Below are 22,006 nucleotides of genomic sequence, written 5' to 3'. Positions count from 1 at the left end.
AAGCTCTACTTCAGTTGTAAAATTGATGACCAAGACAAACCCTGGGCTGCTCACATTTGTTGTGCAACATGTGCAGTCAATCTGATAGCTTTGCTCAGAGGTACTTGGACATCAGTGCAATATGCAGTCCCAATGATATGGCTAGAATAGAAGGATCACATGATGGACTGTTACTTCTGTCTGACCAATGTATTTGGCTTCTCTGCTAAAAATAAGAAATCTATTGAATATCCCAATCTGGCTTCAGTCAAGAAAATAGTGCCACATGAAAGAAGTTTGCCAGTTGCGAAGCCACCAGAGACATGGAGTTGTTGAGATTTTTTTTGACAACTACAGAGCACCAAACTACATCCAGCTGATTTGACAACATGCTTCATGCTGACAAAACCATGAAGTGCAACATGTCATTGAAAATTAATTTTCTGCATTCACACTTGAACGTCTTCCCTGCTAATCTTGGTACAGATGGTGACAAACATGGTGAAAGGTTTCACCAGGACATTGTGACTATGGAAAAGTGGTATCAGGGCAACTGGAATCCATCAATGCTGGCCAACTATTGTTTGACAATGGCACAAGAGGCATCAGATGCTGAGAACAAATGAAAATCAGTGGGAAAACATGCTGAATTCAATACAAATTAATTTAATGTTTTTTCAACTTCCTATGTGATACAGCAAATCTGAAGTTATCTTTGTTTTCAGCTTGAAGTTGTCTATCATAATCACTATATTTTTTCACGAAGTAAATCTTTTGAAAAAAATTCTTTAACTTTCAAATTTAAACATACAGAATGGTAACAGGTCATTTTTGGCCCAAGAGTCTGTGCTGCCCAATTATACCCAATTAACCTACAACCCCAGTACATTTTTTGAAGAGTGGAAGGAAACTGGAGTCCATGAAGGAAACTGATGCAGACACAGGGAGAATGTACAAACTCATTACTGACATCGCAGGATTCGAACTCCGGTCCTTAATGCTGGCACTGTAATAACATTGCGCTAACCATGCTGTCCAGTGTTGACAAGTGTTACCAAACATCTTAGCAGGAGTTGGGGCCCACCTGCTAAGTGGCAAGATTGGCTAAATGTCAACATAAGCAATAACTTTTTTTATTGAAAAATATTCCTAGTTATCAACATTGTACAAAAATTCACAGGGTTGTGATGTAGGAACAACCACAGGTGTGGCATTTTCCAACCCAGACAGAGTGGGTGAAGAAGAAAGTTAGATCTACAAGGTAAATGCCAAATGGTTCTGTGGTGTGAGATTTTGACTATTGGTTTATCAGTTAACACTTAAATCCATACTCCATTCATTATCCTTCTTCATCAAAGCCCCTATTTCTAGGGGAGCTAACTGCATTTAAACCATTTACCTTGCATTATAAACCTTGTTTCTGAGGAACCTTGATTCGATTATATCTGTGATTTAGTTAACATGGGGGCTCTCTTAGCTGCCTTTGACATCCACAATAACATCATGAAAGAGGACTGGCCATTACATCTACCAGTTATACATGAAATTAAGAGTAGCAACTGAGCCAACAAGTTGTCCATGATGAGTCACCTTGAGAATATTACCCACTGAGACATTTTATAAGAACTAGCCCAAGATCTTAATAACACCTAATTAAGCCCAGAATATTAAATGAATCTTTATGCAAATTGTTAACTCACAGAAGTCCACAAATTGAAATTTCATCCTCTCTCCAGGTGGTGACTAGTTCACTAAGTCATTTCACCACAACTGTTTAATAGTAAAAAATTTCAAGATACCTTCTTGCCTGAAGATGGTAAAATTGAATCATATTGTTCTCTACTTTATGACTTTTTATATTGGATCAGCATCCCAGGAAATCTGCAAATTGTCATTACTGCTTCCAGATAGCAGAATTCCCAGTTACTCTGAGCTGTTACAATGAGAAAACCTGAACAACATCAGAAACTCTGGTTTATTCGCCCTCTGGCTTCTCATTACTCAACAATTGATTCTCATTGTTGAATGCCATCAAAGTACATATACCATTGTGAAATGGCCACAAAATTACAAATCAGAAATGAAAATGTTGCCATTAATATTTAAAATGCAGTGGCATGCAAAAGCAGTTTTTAGTGAAATAACTCAACCAGCCTTTTCAGTCGAGTTTTTTTTAAAAAAAGGCAATGAAGCAACTGTTCTGGATTCAATATCATATCTGGACTGGACATCCTCCACTCTCACGTGTGCATCTTCAGTCTGTCTTTATGTTCCTCAAGCCTTAATTTAGTTGGTTCTACTCTACTGCATATAATCTTAAAAAATTAGAATTCATACTATTTTGCTTTATACTAAACATATACTGTACTAAAATTAACATTCTACTGACACTAGTCTTGGACCATATCCCAAATCAGAAGATTGTAGATTTGAGACGAAATGGGGTCAAGATGATTCATGGACTGGAAAGGCTTGGGCTTTCTTCACTGGAGCATAGGAGGCTGAGGGGTGGCCTTATAGAAGTAAATAAAATCATGAGGGGCACAGAGAAGTGAATAGCTAGTCTTATTTTTTTCCCCTCAAGGTAGGCAAGTCTACAACTGTAGGGTATAGATTTAAGAGGGAAAGATCTAAAGGGGATCTGAGGGTGTGGTGGGTATATGGAACGAGCTGCCACTGGAAACGATAGATATGGCTAGAATGACAACATTTAAAAGTCAATTGAACAGGTACGTGGATAGGAAAGGCTTAGGAGGTTATGGAACAAATGCTGGCAAATAGAATTAGTTCAGAGAAGCATCCTTGTAGGTTTCCCTGCTGTACAATTGTAAAAGCAAGGTTTATTATGAAAGGTATAATAGATAAGGTAATACAAGAATCTTTTTCCTTTCCAGAGGTGAATAGAACTAGAGAAAATAAATTTAGGGTGAGAGGATCTGAGGGGGAGCCTTTTCACCCAGAGTGGTGAGTACCTGGAATGCACAGCAAGAGAGTATGGTGAAAGCAGAGATCTGACCACATTTAAGTATCCAGATCAGGCATTCTCAATCTTTTTAAGGATATGCCCCTTAGGATCCTGCACAAAGTTTATGGGCCCCCTTACCCATGAAGCAGTCAAGTTTAGTTGGTTTCTTCCATACTTCGCTCCTACCATCTCCATTAAAAAAAATAATGATTTCGGTCCATGGCCTCCCTTAAATATGCTGTGGTCCCGGGGAGGGAGCAGCTAAGGCCCTGTTGAGAATGGCTGGTCTAGATGAGCACAAAGTCCCTCAGCAAGGCTAAGGGCCAAATGCAGAAAGATGGGAATAATAGAGGTTTATGTGGACATGGTGAGCCAAATGGCCTCTTTCCATAACGTACGATTATGACTCGAGCTTCGTCAGAAATTTGGGCCACAAATTTCAGACAGCAGATTCCAACGCAGGTCACTGGCTCTGTAGTAGCATTGTGCCAACCACTACACTAACTGTGCCACCTATATTTCAATTCACCTCATCATGAGCTGAGGATCAGTCACCGATCTTCCAACTAGGCACAAAAAAGTCTTCAGGATTCAATAATAAATTCATCAGCCATACCAGTCTTGGATTTCATTCTAAGCATTTAGTTCTTATTTTCTCTCTTCTGGTATGTCTGATTTCATTTGTTGGCTACTATTTACAATTTATAGTCACACCTTTTGTATGCATGAGCCAGCAACACCACAACTGTGTCACCCACCTGCTCCTGCTCTCCATCCCAGACCTTTACCTTTGGTTCTCTTTAGGCCATTTCAGGTGAATTCCCCATCTTAAGGCCAGCAACAGGAGTGGATTGAAAACTAAGAACTCACCTTTCAGGCAGCAGCCCTAAAAGGCTGCTCCAGCACCCAATTCGTATCAAGAGGGTCCTCGTAGCACCCTCTGGATCTGATGGAGATGGGGCAACTAGTGCTGCAGCGCCTCCCGTCATAAATATGCGGCATTGCAATGGCGGTCCTCCCTACCCATAATCCCCCATGCAGGTGGAACCGCTCTGGGTTCCCAGAACAGTTCCAGCTGCATGGGGGATTATGGGTAGAGAAGACCACTATTGCTATGCCTTGTTTTAAGCTCTGAAGACCGGTGCCCAGTGAGGAGCTGGAGCAACCAGCCAGGCTCTCACAGCCTGCACCGGCCCCTAATGTCACCCGCCGGCCGCCCCTGCGGCCCCCACAGACCTCCCCTGTCCCGGCAGCCCCCGCAGACCTCCTCTTCCTAGTGGGGTGGAGGGCTGTCAGTCAGCTCGGCAGGGGGGGGGCTGTCAGGCAGCTGGGCAGGGGAGGCTGTCAGGCAGTGGGGAGTTGGGTCGCGGGCTGATGAAGTTATTAGCCTGTCTCTAAACAGCACCTTAGCAAGGCTGTACATTCAGGTGAGTCTGCAGAGTGCTACGCTCCACCGATTATCCCTCTGCAAGGAGGGTTGGCATCAGTGCCGCTCTCGGCACATTCAGGTAGGTAAATATTTAGCCACAAGGGGGTAAAATCTTTGCCTTTACACAGAGCATTTGGTCCACCTGAAAGGGCCTTTTTCCAATTCTTCCCTTCATTTTGCAAGATGGTTTAGTTTAATCTTTGCCGGTTTTGATGGAAGATCATCAATCTAATACAGTACATTAACTTTATCTCCTTCTCTGCAAATGTTGCCTAGCCTGTCTAGTACGTCAAACATTTTCTCTTTTAAATTCAGATTTCTAGTACAAATATACTTTTCAAAATTTATTTGACAGCAACAACATTTAAAAAGGTGACTGAAAATGGATAACTCCTTCAAGGCTGATAAGGGAAAGATGCCAAGCAGATGAATGGATCTTTGTCCAAACATAATTATGTATATAAATTTACATTTTTGAGCATAATTTTGGACAAATACTACATCTTTAGCTTTAACCTTTCATAAAAGATTTAAACATGCTCACAGTCATTAGTGGATCAACAAATAGGCTAGTGAATACTAGCCACCACTTAATATTATGTAGAAAAAATACAGTTATTATGTTCCTATAAAATAAAATGACAAAGATGAATCATTAAAATTACCAAAAATTCAAAGACAAGGATACTTTTAGAACTGAAAATACATGTTTCTCACCATAGTCATAAAAGAACAGAAATATTACTTTGTCTCAGTGAACAGAGGCTTTGATGAGAATCACCTTATTTCCACAGAATACCACTGACTCCACATGAATGTACAGACATGAATTAAGCTCCCAACTACAGTGGCCATTTATATATCTAAACTTTAGGAAGCTGGTTGCAAACAGCAAAAATAATGAAAGGGAAACCATTAATCTACCTAATTCACTTTGCTCTCACTCATTTTTAGAAAAAGAGAATCATGAAAGCATTATTATTTCCTCCTTTCATCTTTTGCCAGTGTAATAATTAGCTATCATAATTAAAATCAGCTGAATTCAACACGAGTTGACGCATCAACATGCTACATTAAAGCAGGAAAAACATTATTTCCTTTATTTTGCCAACACTCTCTTTATCTTTTCTTCCAGCTGCACATTCACAACCATTGAGACTTGATCTTTCTGGGCATAAAATTAACCACATCACACAAAAATGTGAAAAGTAATAGCATGCAAACAGCAGTATCCTACTGATTGCTTAACAATTGATATCAGATTCTTTCTCCTTGGTTTGTGCATCACAACGACATATTATTCATTGGATAGGGAATGATTTGGGAAGCACAATATCTATTCCATCTTGTATGAAGAGGCAGTAACTGGGAAAACTTCTGGTCTCAAAGACATCAAAGCCTGAAATGAAGGGAGTAATTTTAGGAGGACCAATTATCATCTGAAAGTTGTGGAATTTAGACATACAGCTCAGTAACAGGCCCTTCCGGCCCACAAGCCTGTGCCTCCCAAAACCCATAATTATCCGACAACCTTGTGTATTTTGAGGGGTGGGAGGAAATCAGAGCACTCAGAGGAAACCCACTCAAACTCTGGAAGAATGTACGAACTCCTTACAGACAATGTCAGATCCAAACCCAGGTCTTTCTTTCTTCTTTGGCTTGGCTTCGCGGACGAAGATTTATGGAGGGGTATGTCCACGTCTGCTGCAGGCTCGTTGGTGACTGACAAGTCTGATGCGGGACAGACAGGCACGGTTGCAGTGGTTGCAAGGGAAAATTGGTTGGTTGGGGTTGGGTGTTGGGTTTTTCCTTCTTTGTCTTTTGTCAATGAGGTGGGCTCTGCGGTCTTCTTCAAAGGAGGTTGCTGCCCGCCGAATTGTGAAGCGCCAAGATGAACAGTTGGAGGCGATATCAACCCACTGGCGGTGGTCAATGTGGCAGGCACCGAGATTTCTTTAAGCAGTCCTTGTACCTCTTCTTTGGTGCACCTCTGTCTCGGTGGCCAGTGGAGAGCTCGCCATAGAACACGATCTTGGGAAGACGATGGTCCTCCATTCTGGAGACGTGACCCACCCAACGCAGTTGGGTCTTCAGCAGCATGGATTCGATGCTTGTGGACTCTGCCAGCTCGAGTATTTCGACGTTGGTGATGAAAGTCATTCCAATGAATGTTGAGGATGGAGCGGAGACAGCACTGATGGAAGCGTTCTAGGAGCCGTAGGTGATGCCAGTAGAGGACCCATGATTTGGAGCCGAACAGGAGTGTTGGTATGACAACGGCTCTGTACACGCTTATCTTTGTGTGTTTCTTCAGGTGGTTGTTTTTCCAGACTCTTTGTGTAGTCTTCCAAAGGTGCTATTTGCCTTGGAGAGTCTGTTGTCTATCTCTTTGTCGATCCTTGCATCAGATGAAATGGTGCAGCTGAGGTAGGTAAACTGGTTGACCGTTTTGAGTTCAGTGTGCCCAATGGAGATGTGGGGGGGCTGGTGGTCATGGTGGGGAGCTGGCTGATGGAAGATCTCAGTTTTCTTCAGGCTGACTTCCAGGCCAAACATTTTGGCAGTTTCCGCAAAACAGGACGTCATGCACTGGAGAGCTGGCTCTGAATGGGCAACTAAAGCGGCATCGTCTGCAAAGAGTAGTTCACGGACAAGTTGCTCTTGTGCCTTGGTGTGAGCTTGCAGGCGCCTCAGATTGAAGAGACTGCCATCCGTGCGGTACCGGATGTAAATATCATCTTCATTGTTGAGGTCTTTCATGGCTTGTTTCAGCATCATGCTGAAGAAAATAGTAAAGAGGGTTGGTGCGAGGACACAGCCTTGCTTCACGCCGTTGTCAATGGAGAAGGGTTCGGAGAGCTCATTGTTGTATCTGACCCAACCTTGTTGGGTTTTGTGCAGTTGAATAACCATGTTGAGGAACTTGGAGGGGCATCTGAGGCGCTCTAGTATTTGCCAAAGCCCTTTCCTGCTCACAGTGTCAAAGGCTTTGGTGAGGTCAACAAAGGTGATGTAGAGTCCTTTGTTTTGTTCTCTGCACTTTTCTTTGAGCTGTCTGAGGGCAAAGACCATGTCAGTAGTTCCTCTGTTTGCGCGAAAACCACACTGTGATTCTGGGAGAATATTCTCGGCGACACTAGGTATTAGTCTATTAAAGAGAATCCTAGCGAAGACTTTGCCTGCAATGGAGAGCAGCATGATTCCCCTTTAGTTTGAGCAGTCTGATTTCTCGCCTTTGTTTTTGTACAGGGTGATGATGATGGCATCACGAAGGTCCTGAGGCAGCTTTCCTTGGTCCCAGCAGAGCATGAAAAACTCATGCAGTTTGGTATGCAGAGTTTTGCCGCCAGCCTTCCAGACCTCTGGGGGGAATTCCATCCATACCTGCTGCTTTGCCACTTTTCAATTGTTGAATTGCCTTATATGTCTCTTCCCGGGTAAGGACCTCATCCAGCTCCAGACTCAAGGGTTGTTGAGGGAACTGGAGCAGGGCGGATTCTTGGACTGAGTGGTTGGCACTGAAAACGCTCATGGAAGTGCTTACCCCTGGATTGGGGGTGTCAGGTAAGTGGACTACTGTCAGGGGAGGGGGGAAAATTGCTAGCTCTGTGGTGAGCACCCCGGTGGCTACTGCTCTTAGCAACAAATATAGTGTATTGGTTGTAGTTGGGGAAGATAACCTGCCAGAGGTTGCACCAAGGGAACCGGTGGTGCGGAAAGGAAGGAAGGGGAACAAGGTGGTCATTGGGGACTCCATCGTCAGGGGAACAGACAAAAGATTCTGCGAACCTGACAAGTGTTCCCGTATGGTGTGTTGCCTCCCAGGAGCCAGGGTGCGAGACGTCTCGGATAGGGTTCAGAGTATCCTGGGGGGCGGGGGGGGGGGGGGGGGAAGGTGAACGGCCAGAAGTCCTGATACACGTGGGTACAAATGACGTGGATAAGATGAAGGAGGAGAACCTGAAGAGGGACTACCGTGAGCTCGGAAGGAGGTTAAAAAGCAGAACCTCCAGGATTGTAATCTCGGGGCTGCTACCTGTGCTGTACATGGGTGGGGGCAAAAATAATAAAATTAGGAGGTTAAATGTGTGGCTGGAGGAATGGTGCAGAGTGCAGGGATTCAAGTTCATTGACCATTGGGATTTCTTCTGGGGAAGACAAGACCTCTACAGGAGGGATGGTTTACACCTGAATGCAATGGGGGCCAATATACTGGCAGTTAGGTTTAAAAATGCTGTCAGATTTGATTTAAACTAATTTGGCAGGGGGAAGGGAACAGGACTGATAGGGAAGCAGATAGGAGAGTGAATATAGGGGTGTTTCCGTTAGACGGTGAAACAATAAGGAAAAAGGGAACTAAAAAGAATAGGAGAGTAGGGGCAAGTGCATCGAGAACAAAGGTGGAGGGAGAAAGGAGATATGGTATCAAGGTATTGTGTATGAATGCACGGAGTGTAAGGAATAAAATGGATGAGCTTGAGGCACAAATGGCAATGGGAGGTTATGATATTGTCGGAGTAACGGAGACATGGCTGCGGGAAGGGCAGGATTGGGAAATAAATGTTCCAGGGTACACGTCCTATAGAAAAGACAGAAAGTTAGGAAGAGGAGGTGGGGTAGCTCTGTTGGTAAGAAATGAAATTCAGGCGTTTGAAAGGAAAGACATTGAAACAGGTGGGGTAGAGTCTGTTTGGATAGAATTAAGAAATTGTAAAGGCATGAGGACCATAATGGGGGTCATTTACAGGCCTCCGAAAAGTAGCTTAGATATCAGTAGAAGTATAAATCAGGAATTAAGAGTGGCATGTCAAAGTGGTAGCAATACAGTAGTTTTGGGGGACTTTAACATGAAGGTGGACTGGGATAATCAGACGGGGGCAGGAGCACAAGAGACTGAGCTTATTGAATGTCTACGAGATACTTTCTTGGAGCAGCTAGTGGAGGAACCTACCAGGGGGAAGTCGATTCTGGACTTGGTGCTGTGCAGTGACGCAGAGTTAATAAGTGACCTCGATGTAGGGGAGCCATTAGGGAATAGTGACCATGGTATGGTTACTTTTGAGCTGCAATTAGAAAGGGAAAAAGAAAGGAAGTCGGAAGCATCTGTACTGCAGTTAAATAAAGGGAATTATGCAGCTACGAGGGAGGAGCTAGTCAAAATAAAATGGAAAGATACACTAGCTGGGAGGACAACTGGGGAAAAATGGCAGGTATTTTTGGACATTTTTCACAGGTTTCAGGACAAATTTATTCCAAAGTGGAGGAAAGGCTCTAGGAGATGCAAATGGCAGCCGTGGCTAACTAATGAAATCAAGTGTAATATCAAATCCAAAGGGAGTAAGTATAGGATAGCGAAGCGGAGTGGGAAGTTAGAGGATTGGGAAACCTTCAAAGAGCATCAGAGGGTAACTAAGAAAGTCATAAGAGAGGGGAAAATGAAGTACGAGAGGAAATTGGCAAATAATATAATGGAGGATAGCAAAAGCTTTTTTAAATATGTGAAGTGGAAGAAATTGGTTCGGTCTAAAATTGGTCCATTAAGAATGGAAAAGGGTGAAATTTTACCGGAAACAAGGAGATGGCTGAGGAATTTAACAAATACTTTGCAACTGTCTTCACCAAGGAGGATATAGGTTATGGTCAGTTAGGGGGTAGTGGTCATGCGGTATCAAGAGACTTGGGGAACTTTCCTGGGGAAGTAGGGGATCTAATGGATATCCGGATCCAGAAACAGGAGGTTGTGAGTAAATTGTTGGGACTGAGGGCTGATAAATCCCCAGGGCCTGATGGGCTGCATCCCAGGGTGCTTAAAGAAGTTGCTATGGAAATTGTGGAAGCACTGGTCGACATTTTCCAAAGTTCCATAGATTCGGGGGAGGTCCCTGAGGATTGGAGAGTGGCTGATGTGGTGCCGATTTTTAAGAAGGGAGGGAGGGAGAAAACGGGTAATTATAGACTGGTCAGCCTGATGTCGGTGGTGGGGAAGATATTGGAGTCTATCATAAAAGGAGTAATAGCAGAACACTTAGGCAGAAATAATAGTATAAGGGCTAGTCAGCATGGATTCCTTAAGGGTAAGTCATGCTTGACTAACCTTCTGGAATTTTTCGAGGCCAAAGGGCCTACTCCAGCTCCTATTGTCTATTGTCTATTGAAAAGGGATTGGAAGTGTTGTGACCATCGATTGAGGATGGAGATCTTGTCGCTGAGGAGGACTTCGCCGTCTGAGCTGCGCAGAGGGCTTTGGACTTGGGGTGAGGGGCCGTACACCGCCTTTAGTGTCTCATAAAAACCCCTGAAGTCGCCAATGTCAGCGCTAAGCTGGGTTCGTTTGGGGAGGCTAGTCCACCACTCATTTTGGATCTCCCGGATCCAAACCCAGGTCACTGCTACTGTAATAGCATGGCGCTAACCATTCTGCCAAGTTGGTGATAAACAACTGGAATGATCAAGATTTACCATCATACAATTTGCACAATGTATGCCTGAAAAGTGAAAGTAGCCAAGAACCAAAACATTAGTGTTCACCATTAGAGCTGGTTTATATCTCCTTGACTTCCTACAGAAACTGAATAACCTACTGGGTTTCTCCAGCACATTTGTGTATTGCACTCAACCCAAACATCTGCAGACTTTCTTGTTTTCTTTCAATTAAGTTTGCAAGACCAGCATAGGCTAACCACAGTTCCACGTGTAATGGTGAATATAAACCAATTCTGGTGCACTCCTTTCATTTTAACCTCTTGCACATGTCTGATTTTCTCTGCTTCGTTATTGATGGTTGCCTTGGCTCGAATCTTTGAAATTCCCCCTCCCCCACCCCTGCCAAAAGTTCTCTGCTTCTCTTTCTCTCCACTTAACAAAAAAACTAAGCTTTTAATCAGGTACTTCAATATCTCCATGTGCCTGTGAAAACTTTTGTTTTGAAATGGTCCATATGAACTAACTTGGAAAATTTAAAGCAATGCCAAATAAAAATACAAATTCTTTTTTGGTGGAGAAATAGTACAAGGATTTTAACGCTGGTCAGTTCAATGCTTGCCGAGAACCAATTTATTTGACATGTTTAAATCCTATTAATTTAATCTCGCTATTTAAAATTTTAGTAGAGAAATGCCAAAAAAACATCCTGCACTTCATAACTCATCACAAGCAGCTGAGCATTGTTCAATGGAAACCAATATATCCTGAATTTAAAGCAATATAAAATATGACAAAATAAGCTTTATTGGGTAAGTTACAGTAACTGGTATTGATTCCTCTATTAACAGCCACAGAAGGCTGATTTACATTCAAGAATGTAATGAAGACCATTTCCTCAAAACGTGTTGAATTGCTGGGAATTCTATTATCACAACCAAAATCTTCAGGTCTCAAGCAAGTCTACTCAGTTTTCAATATTCAACACTGTTTTTACAGAAACTGCTTGTATTTACAATTGCCATTCAACTTTTGATGTTCATCTTAAGTTTTTATAAAGCATAGGTCCAATGAATCAGCAACAAGCTTCTGCAAACACTCTTATGACGAAGTTGAGAGATGGTTTTTTTAAAATCATGGTACATATTAATCCATTAGTCAACAAGTCATTAGAAATAATTCCTCAGCACACTTTGAAATGGTGTCATGGGATACTTTAAAGGCAACATTGTCTTGGTTTAATGTCTCACCCAAGAATGAATGTTGATTGGAGCAGTATTTGAAATAAAAATTTGGGCACTAATACTTCTCATTTGAGAAAAGTTATCATTTAGATAAAACACTGGAAGACTTTTAACCACAAAACACTGCAAATGCTGGAAATCTTAAAATAAAAATCAGTAAATTCTGGAGGCATTCAGGTCAAGGCGTATGGGGTTGTCAATATTTCAGGTGATTGAATATGCATCATAACTGTGAGACATCAATAATGACCTACTTGAGTCATTGAGTATCTGCAATTAAACCCAATAAATATTCAAAACTCTCAGAACCCCAAGGAAAGAGCAATAATCTTGGTTAAATTTAGTCACATTTTTCTTAGAAAATTTTAAGAATTTCAGAAATATAGAAAACAGGGGCACTGCCGGTTGCTAATCACATGATATAAAAGACTACACTTATAGATCCAATCAATGAAGGTTTAAAAGTCTCCCGCAGATGGTTATAGAAATTCCCGAACTAAAGAGTATACAATATTTCCTGGATGAAATTCTTGGCCACTGCAGTGTGATAATAGTAATTTAATTGAAAACTAAATGCTGTTCTCAAATATAAATGAAGTTAATAAAATATGTATGGTGCTAATTTTAAGAGTGAAATCCAGTTCTGCTAGTTTCAAAGCCTATTATAATGAAAACATAATTTTTATTGAGAAAGCCATAAAGGCAAGGGAAGGCGGGGAAGTCAAAAGTGAAGCCCTGAGGAGAATCCATATTATAGAAGTAGGTAATGAAAATCTTCTTGAGTTATATTGAATATATATATATATATATATAATATCTTCTCTTTTTTTTTATAATATATATCTTCCTTCTTTGGCTTGGCTTCGCGGACGAAGATTTATGGAGGGGGTAAAAAGTCCACGTCAGCTGCAGGCTCGTTTGTGGCTGACCAGTCCGATGCGGGACAGGCAGACACGATTGCAGCGGTTGCAAGGGAAAATTGGTTGGTTGGGGTTGGGTGTTGGGTTTTTCCTCCTTTGCCTTTTGTCAGTGAGGTGGGCTCTGCGGTCTTCTTCAAAGGAGGCTGCTGCCCGCCAAACTGTGAGGCGCCAAGATGCACGGTTTGAGGCGTTATCAGCCCACTGGCGGTGGTCAATGTGGCAGGCACCAAGAGATTTCTTTAGGCAGTTCTTGTACCTTTTCTTTGGTGCACCTCTGTCACGGTGGCCAGTGGAGAGCTCGCCATATAATACGATCTTGGGAAGGCGATGGTCTTCCATTCTGGAGACGTGACCCATCCAGCGCAGCTGGATCTTCAGCAGCGTGGACTCGATGCTGTCGACCTCTGCCATCTCGAGTACCTCGACGTTAGGGGTGTGAGCGCTCCAATGGATGTTGAGGATGGAGCGGAGACAACGCTGGTGGAAGCGTTCTAGGAGCCGTAGGTGGTGCCGGTAGAGGACCCATGATTCGGAGCCGAACAGGAGTGTGGGTATGACAACGGCTCTGTATACGCTTATCTTTGTGAGGTTTTTCAGTTGGTTGTTTTTCCAGACTCTTTTGTGTAGTCTTCCAAAGGCGCTATTTGCCTTGGCGAGTCTGTTGTCTATCTCATTGTCGATCCTTGCATCTGATGAAATGGTGCAGCCGAGATAGGTAAACTGGTTGACCGTTTTGAGTTTTGTGTGCCCGATGGAGATAGGTAGAGGGATAGGAAAGGTTTCCAAAGATAGGCAAATAGGACTCTTAGATGGCCATCAGAGTCAACATGGATAAGTTTGGTCGTAGGACCTGTTTCTGTGCAACTAACTTTATGAATCCACTTAAAACCATCGTCATTGATAACTTTCAAGCATTCTGCCCTCTAGTTCAATTGCATGCAAGAAACTATTTACATCAGAGCCCAAATTCCCTTCATTATTTTGAACAATATTTGTAGAGAGTTTGTGCTTTCTCCTCTTAACTTAATTTTATCCACAACTTCAGAAGCTACAATCTCTTGATAATGGAATTCTTCACCTTGGTCTATATTTTATCAAGACAGCCAGATCCAGAAAATCCAAATATTCACAAAAATAATTAACATTACTTGCAGAGACAACAATTTGCTGATGCCATTTATATTCTTCCTTTGAGAAATTCAGTCAGAAGCAATGTACTAAACATTGTTACTTTGACTGGGTCACAAATTACCCTGAAAGCAGAGTTGATCATTCTAGAATTACAATCCCAAGTCTGCTTGTTGGACAGTCTTCAAAATATCTCAACAGACTATAGACAAAGCAGGCTTACTCACTTCACTTTCACTTTCCCATCACTCTTCTTGGAAAACCAAAGACTCTCAACATGCCATAAACTGAGCCCTCCGTCCCCATTAAAACCAGTAAGCTTCAAGTTCAAAATTACAGGCATTACAATTGTTTTGTGATGTCTACTTGACTGCATTCAATGACAAACCATACTTGTAATACATGGTTACAGCATGCTACAGAAAATTGGAAACGGCCTGCATTTCTTACGCTCTGCAGCATATTGTCTGAGTAGATGATACTACTTCAACAGCACCTGCCTCTACCATAGACACTATTTAGGAATACAAGGCTGAGCAGTTATATTATATTTCATATTATCCAGAGAGCCTAACCTTGATGAATTTTGTTGACTTCACTATGTTCGAAAGTTCAGCAATTCCCACAGATTGGTGACATTTAATGAGGTTGAAGATGAGTCAATAGCACAGGGGAATGCTGAGAGCAGGATGACATGGTGTGAAGCATTAAGCAGAAAATTGTCACCCAAACAGCATGGAGGTAAGAGGAGCAGCAACCATCTCATTGCAGCTAGAAGAGGAAATGAGAGGTGAATCTAGATGTTGTAATGCACAATAGAATCAGCAATATAGGCAGAATCAGGAATGAAATGCTGTCAAGAGAGCTCGGGAAGCAATGATCTTAGCTAAAACACAGAATCCCATGGGAATGCACTGTGCCATATCAGGTTACATGTGTGGCTGAAATGGCCACATGTAAAATATTGGTATTGTATTGCTTCATGGGGCAGTGACATTAGATTTGGAGAAAGAGCACTATCTTTCAGGGAAGGTGTACCTTAAACTGGGCTGAGATCTCCGGACAGATTCAGCAATAAACAGGTCACACTGATAAAGTAAGGCTTGGGCAAGAGTTAATACAAAAATAGAAAGAGGAAAGTCAAGGAAATATAGTGAAAGAGCATCCCCTACCTGCATGGAATGAACTTTTGAGGCAGACTACAACATGTTAATACCATTGTATCATGCAAGAGGATCCAACAAATGTAAGAACACATTAAGTTCTAATGTCTCCTCAGGGAAAAATATAAACTTGTTAAAGCTTATAATCAGAATAAAGAATTTTTTTTTTAAAACAGGTTAATTCACAAGAAATAAATAGGCTTGAGCTAAAAAAAATTGGAGACATCATTGCAACATGACAGTGCAATAAAAATTTTTCAATAAAAAAATCTTGAGAAAGGTTGATTATATTGATCATTATTTAGTTGTCCAAATCACCAGTGTAAGGGAAGAGATGGCCAATATGGTTTGTGAAATCAGATTAACACTGGTAAAAATGCTGGGTGACACAGTTAACATAGTGGTTAGAGCAATGCTGTTACAGTGCCAGCAACCAGAGTTTGAATTTGTGCTTTCTTCCTGTGACCTGAGTGGGGTTTCTCCATTTTCCTCCCACATTCCAAAACGTCCAGGGTTTGTAGGTTAATTGGGTGTATTTGGGTTGCATGCGTTTCACGGGGCAGAATGGCCTCCTGTGGTGCTGCATCATTAAAGTAAACAAAAAATTAAGAAAATAATTCATAATCTGTAAGAAATAAAGGTGGTATACATGGTCTAACTGTAGCTAACCAGATTAGATTAAATGAAGAGTTTTATAATGCCACCAGAGAAACGACACAAGCTTGAGTGGACCATTTGGAGCTTTCCAAAGTATGATACAGAGATAGACAGGAACCTGACATAAGGACATAAGAAAGAAATCTTAAAGACAGAAGGCAAAACCTTCCCTAGCTATGAGAAGGACAAAAGTGAGCATAAACATGGGTCTCCTACAGGCTGAGCCAGGAAAAATTATGATTGACATAAAAGGAAGTAAGAATGATAATACACCATTTATATTCACATTTGGGGACTAGATGTTCATAAAATAGATTGGAACCAAGTATCTAGCCATGGTGGGGAATGTAAATAAATTATTATTAACAAAAAGTACTAAAAGAATCTAATTAGACTAATCAACAAATTCTGTTGATAAGATGCCCTACATTCAAGTTTTAAAGAGGCAGTGGCAGTGATTGGGCTTAAAATGGCTGCAATATTACATTTTAAAGTAATTCCTTATAAGAAACAATCTCACCATTTAGAAGGGAGCAAGAGGGAAATCAGAATCCTAGGCCGATCTGTACCAGGAGAGAGCAAGGACCTTGCTGTCAGGGTTGTGGTACAAAATCTTTGTGTGCTTAGTACAGCTTTGTTACACAACACTAACACATCAAATCAAATAAGGCAGTAGTTTTTTTTAAATAAGCTACATTTAATGAAAACAATATTGTTTTATTACAATACCATTTACAAAGGACAGAGGAACTTGATTATATACCATGAACTCAAATAGCTCTGGCATCTCAGTATCCTTAAAGATGCTTGTTACCAATCTAATTTATATTGGGCAAATTTTAGAAGCCTTTCAAAACTGGCTGAAGCTACTAGGAACTCACTCTGAATGAAGGATACTATATAGCTTGGTACAAATGCATACTCTGCTACTCAATTCCAGCCCATGTTCCCAAAGACAAGATTCTGGGAGAGACAAGAAAATGAAAACAGGATTCGTGTTTTTCCTAAATGGCAACAATCCTAAAAGCAGTCTTCAAAGATTTTGAACAACTTATGTTGGTGCTTGTGGTGAAGGATAACACACGTGGAATTAATACTTCAACAAGTTTTGAAACAAACTTACCGATTCACACTCTCTGAGCTTCTTCTGTGCACCATCAAAATCAAAATTCACATACAGGCATTCCACAAATTCAGTAATGGGGTCTTTATACGTGTAGGATTCCTGCAACAATCAAGAAATAGTTACTCAAGTAGCCCTCAAGTACTCGTAATTATGAAAGTTTGTATATTTACTCTTCACTATCATGTAGGTGACTAAGCAGGCTGGAGTAATTTCAAACCGAAGGACAGTGCAGATAGATAGCATGACACACCTTTATATCTGGTACAAGGTTCTTCCAGTATAATCAATTCCTTTTTCAGAGCCATTAGGAGAAGAAAAATCAATTGTTCCAGTTCACATGAAACCTATTCCAGGATTATTTAGCTGGCTCTAATACCGTAAAAGCTCACACAAAGTTCATTGTTGGATATTAAAATATTAATAACCCAGACTGTAAACACCAAACAGCTAAAGAGGCTCAGCACAGTTATTTTAAGTACTGAAAGATACCAATTACTCTTTTTCTTTAAACTATCAGCCCACAATAGGAACACTAATGTATACTTTTGTTTTTGTATTTAAGGTTATTTTTATTAGTTTTTTTTCCTACAAAGACTTCCAATCTTGCAAATTAAAATAATTAGAATTTTAGAATTCAAACCCTTGGTGGGTTTGAAGCATCATCAGAAGTTTGTTCAGTGGGTATCACAGACCTTTATGTCAAAGCCAGGGAGATCAGCAAGCGGCTGCTGTTCCCTTTCCAAATGGAAGAATATGGACATCAGTATTGAGACTATTGTCTGGTGAAAGCCATCACACTCCATTAATGGACAGAGAAACAGAGCATGTTCCAGGAAGTTAAAGTCACAATAGAACAGTAAGCCAAGCAACAGGAGAAATATGCCAATCATTTGTGAAGATAATATGGAATGAATACATTCATTGCATGCAGTTAGGTGAATAGCTTGGGGTTATGCTCTATTATTTTGTGTTGTAATCTCAGGAGGAAAATGCAGATTTAGTCTGCATCATTAATGGAAAAAATAGCTATTGATGAAACAAGAACATCAATTGGATCACCTGATAGGGATGAACCAAGAGTGACCAACTCAGACAGACTGTGGTTCCTCAATGACACCTTCCCTTCAACAGTATCAAGTTCTCTTTAGTTACCATCATTCAATTCCCAACAAAATTACAGTGGGGAAAAAAGTAGGTGAGACTAAGATAAAAAGTGAACCGGTGAAAATAATAGTACTCCACAAACGTTGCAGATCAAATAAAAATGTCCCTTATTCCTGAACAAAGTGCATCATGATCTGAGCAGATGCAATATGAAGTAGAGAGTACTCCATACAGAGCCAGCTGGTCAATTCTCTAGATAACCACAAAGTGCAACAAGTTTGACTAGAACCCCAGCCATGGTAGATTATAGAATTATCTCTGAAGCTATTCTCCATTCTCTGTAATCTTTTTCACAGCCTTCACTCAGTGCAGCAACCTGGGTTTCTGCCATTTGTCCAAAGTTCAGGTGCAGAACTGGTCATCATATGCTGAGGCAAGGTACTGAAGCCATTCAGTCACTGGAATCACCAGCCATTCAATGAGCTCTCTTTTTAAATTTCCACAGAATCCTCTGAAGTAACAAACATTTCTTGGTCATGGCAGATCCATTCAAATCCTCATTTAGCAAATAATCCAATGCTGGGAATAATTAATTTGCTTAGCAAACTTAAAGATGGAGTTAGTGATATTTGTCTATGCAGTTGTGGTTGTTGAAAGAGTATAGTAGAGAGCTGAGCACACATCCTTGCAGGGCAGTGGAGATGCTTCCCATCTCCACTGACTGTAGTTTGTTAGGCAGGAAGTGAAAATTCTAGCTACAATGCTGAAACTAAGGTTTCAAAGTTTGGATATGAGTTTGCTGGTTTTCGAAAGAAGAAATGTAGTCTGTCATTGGTGTCCTTGTTATCCAAGTGTTCCAGGAGTGAGTGGAGGGCTGGGAAATGGCACCTATCACAGACCTGTTTGGATGTTGGGCAAATTGAAGTGGGTCAAGGCTGATTAGATGGCTTGAGTTGATGCGAGTCATGTCTCAGCTCTCAAAGCATTTCACGATGGCAGATGTCAAAGTTCAAAATTATTGTCAGAGTTCAATATACACATAAAACCCTGAGATTCTTCATCCCTAGGGCCAGGAAGAATTTCTACCTAATGATAGTGCAAAAATCTGTACTCAAGAGATATATATATAAAAACTGATACAGAAAATAAATATTTAATAATAAATAATGTGCAAAGCAAGAATCCTTAAATGAGACTCTAATTGAATCTGTTGTTTCAGAGTCTGATGGTGGAGATAGCAACTATTCCTGAAGCTGGTTGTACCACTCTTATGGCACCAATACCTCTTCTCTGATGATAGCAGCAAGGACAGAGCATTTCCTGGGTAATGTGGATCCGCAATGAATGCGGCTGCTCTTCTTCAGCGGTGTTCTATGTAGATTTTCTCGATGGTGAGGAGAGTTTTGCCTGTGATATACTGGGCCATGTCCCCTACCATTTGCAGGGCTTTCCACTCAGTGGTATTGGTGCACCCAAACCAGGCCATGATATAGCCAGTCAGCACACTTTCCATTACACATCTGAAGAAGGTCATCAGTTGGCACAATTTACAGTTGTTATTCTGCTTTTCTTTGGTACAGGTACGATGTTGGTCTTCTTGAAGCAGTAAAGAACTAGTCTGATGCAGGGCGAGATTAAAGATCTCTGTGAATGTACCCTCCTGCTGATGCGCACGTGCACAGAAGACACTTCCAAGAACTTGAGCTGGGTCTGCCACTTTCCAAGAATTTGTAACAGCACTGATTTGACACAGCATACAAACAAATAAAGAATACACTCACTAGTTTCTTTCAGCACACCATGAAGTCAACTTTCTTTTTATTAATCACTAGACCCAACACTGCATTCTTCAACTCCCCAAACACCACGCAGTTAAACTCCTCTGATCTTCTCATTAGCTCACTGCCACATGGGTGATCCTGACACTCACTCTCCTCCTCCCAATGAAGGTAAATACACGACCGTAACAGCAGCCCCCCAACCCCCCCAGCCTCCAAGCCAAGCGAGGTGACTGATTGAAACTGTCCCGTGATGTAGCGTCCGGAGGGCTGACAGTTCGGCCTGACCTCTACGATAGTACAAGACAAGCAATACACGGTCCAAATTGTAAGGGTGCTACTGGTCCTCTGCCTTTGTCTCCAACGCAAAACATGGACCATCAATATACTCCGGCTTCAACCTGTTGATGGAAACCGTACACAGCATACCAATCCCGATCTCATCTGGTATCACCTAATTAACTCTGGTCTCCATCTTCAAGATGTGACCCTGTAAGCTGTGTTAAATCAGTGCCGTTACAAGTTCACTCTCCAAGGCCCATCTCACATAAGTAGCAGTAACTACAGGTACAACAGCACATCAAGTAGATGAAGTGGATGCAGCTGCTTCACTGGCTCCCTGATCAATGTGAATGCATTGTGCTGTTTCATGCTATGCTGTCCAGCTTTGCCTTGTACTTTTTGGTAGGATGCATGCCTTCATTATCCAAGGTCAACTCCTGAGTTTTCAGAACAGCTGTAATTTCCATCCTTGATTTTGAACCAAATGGCACAATACCAGGTTAAGTCAATGCCTGTATTTCACTGGAATGGGCCTGTGTAATGATTCCTCTTGGAGAAGACTCCAAGATCTGACACTCAAAGGTTATGGAATGGTTTAGGCTGCCAAAAAGTTGAATGGGAGTACTTTTAACAAATTGTAATTCATTTTACTTCTTTTCTTCCACAATGAGTGTGATCATACTTGGCTGTGTTTTTCTACACAAGTTCTTGTATGCTATTACATGCATTTAAAGAAAAACAGGCAAGCCCATGGAAACTGAAAACTTTTCAACATTATCCCCAAATTTCCAGGATCACAGTTAAGCTGCATAGTAATCTATCAAATGCTACTTCATTACTACGTGGCTTGCAGATAGTTGAACTATTAAATGGTGGATCACTGAAATCATCATGGATTTGTGCCAGAGAAGAATAACCAAAACCAAACAGGAAAATGGGAGAACTCATCACAGGAACCTCAAAGAAGGAATTGCAGGATATACTGATGAATTCCCAGAGATGAAACCCCATACAAAAAGAAACGACAATGGCATAAGTTAACAAAACATAACTTTTGCAATGGGAAAAGTTATTAGAGAGAGTGAACGAAAGACAGTCGATTGGTTGGGTTGTTATTTAATAACTTTTCTCCCAAGCTTTTTGATTTCCAAAAAAAGGCCCCAAAGAGCAGGGAAAATACAGGAGTGGATCAAATTCAGTGATGACCATAAAACCAACCTAAAACTTAAAAACGGGACGATCGTCAAGACTAAAGATGGACAATAAATCCTGAGCTTGCCAGTACGGTCTACGACCATAAATAAGCATCAAAGCCTCTTGAAAACTTCTTATCCATTTGAAAGATTAATTTTGGTTCCCTCTCTCCATGGACAATAATAACAGAAAAAGGCCACTCAGCCCTCAAATTTATCCTAGCACTCAATGAGATATTACCTCAGCTCCATTTTCTGCCTAATCCGAGGTTTAATTTTTTAAAAATTTAAACATACAGCATGGTAATAGGCCATTTCACCCCACAATCCATGCCGCCCAATTTATACCCCACTAATCTACACTCCAGTACGTTTTGAACGGCGGGAGGGAACCGGAGCTCCCGGAGACACGAGGAGAATGTACAAACTCCTTATAGACAGTGCATGACTCGACCCCTCCCCCACCCCTGAATGATTGCCAGCACTGTAAAGGTGTTGTGCCAACTGCTAATGCCAACCGTGCCGCCCTTGAATCAAGATTCCTTGATTTCTCTTTATATCCTCAAAATCTTTAGATTGATGGCTTAAAAAACGTCAATGACTGCCTCCACAACCTTT

At 41.4% G+C, this 22,006-nt stretch overlaps 1 protein-coding gene across 1 annotated transcript in view; it reads right to left on the bottom strand.

The window, feature by feature from the left end:
- The window catches only part of LOC138755282 (eukaryotic translation initiation factor 3 subunit E-A), a 155,366-nt gene that overhangs the window by 41,696 nt on the left and 91,664 nt on the right, over positions 1 to 22,006 (bottom strand). Inside the window, exon 9 of the mRNA XM_069920988.1 lies at positions 17,029 to 17,130. Coding sequence (XP_069777089.1) covers positions 17,029 to 17,130 — 102 coding nt within the window. The remainder of the gene's footprint in view (positions 1 to 17,028; positions 17,131 to 22,006) is intronic.

Source organism: Narcine bancroftii, chromosome 2 (genome assembly GCF_036971445.1).
Source record: "Narcine bancroftii isolate sNarBan1 chromosome 2, sNarBan1.hap1, whole genome shotgun sequence".
Classification (NCBI taxonomy): Eukaryota; Metazoa; Chordata; class Chondrichthyes; order Torpediniformes; family Narcinidae; genus Narcine; species Narcine bancroftii.
The sequence above is the reverse complement of the archived record's forward strand: the minus strand, read 5'-3'. Positions and strand labels throughout refer to the sequence as shown.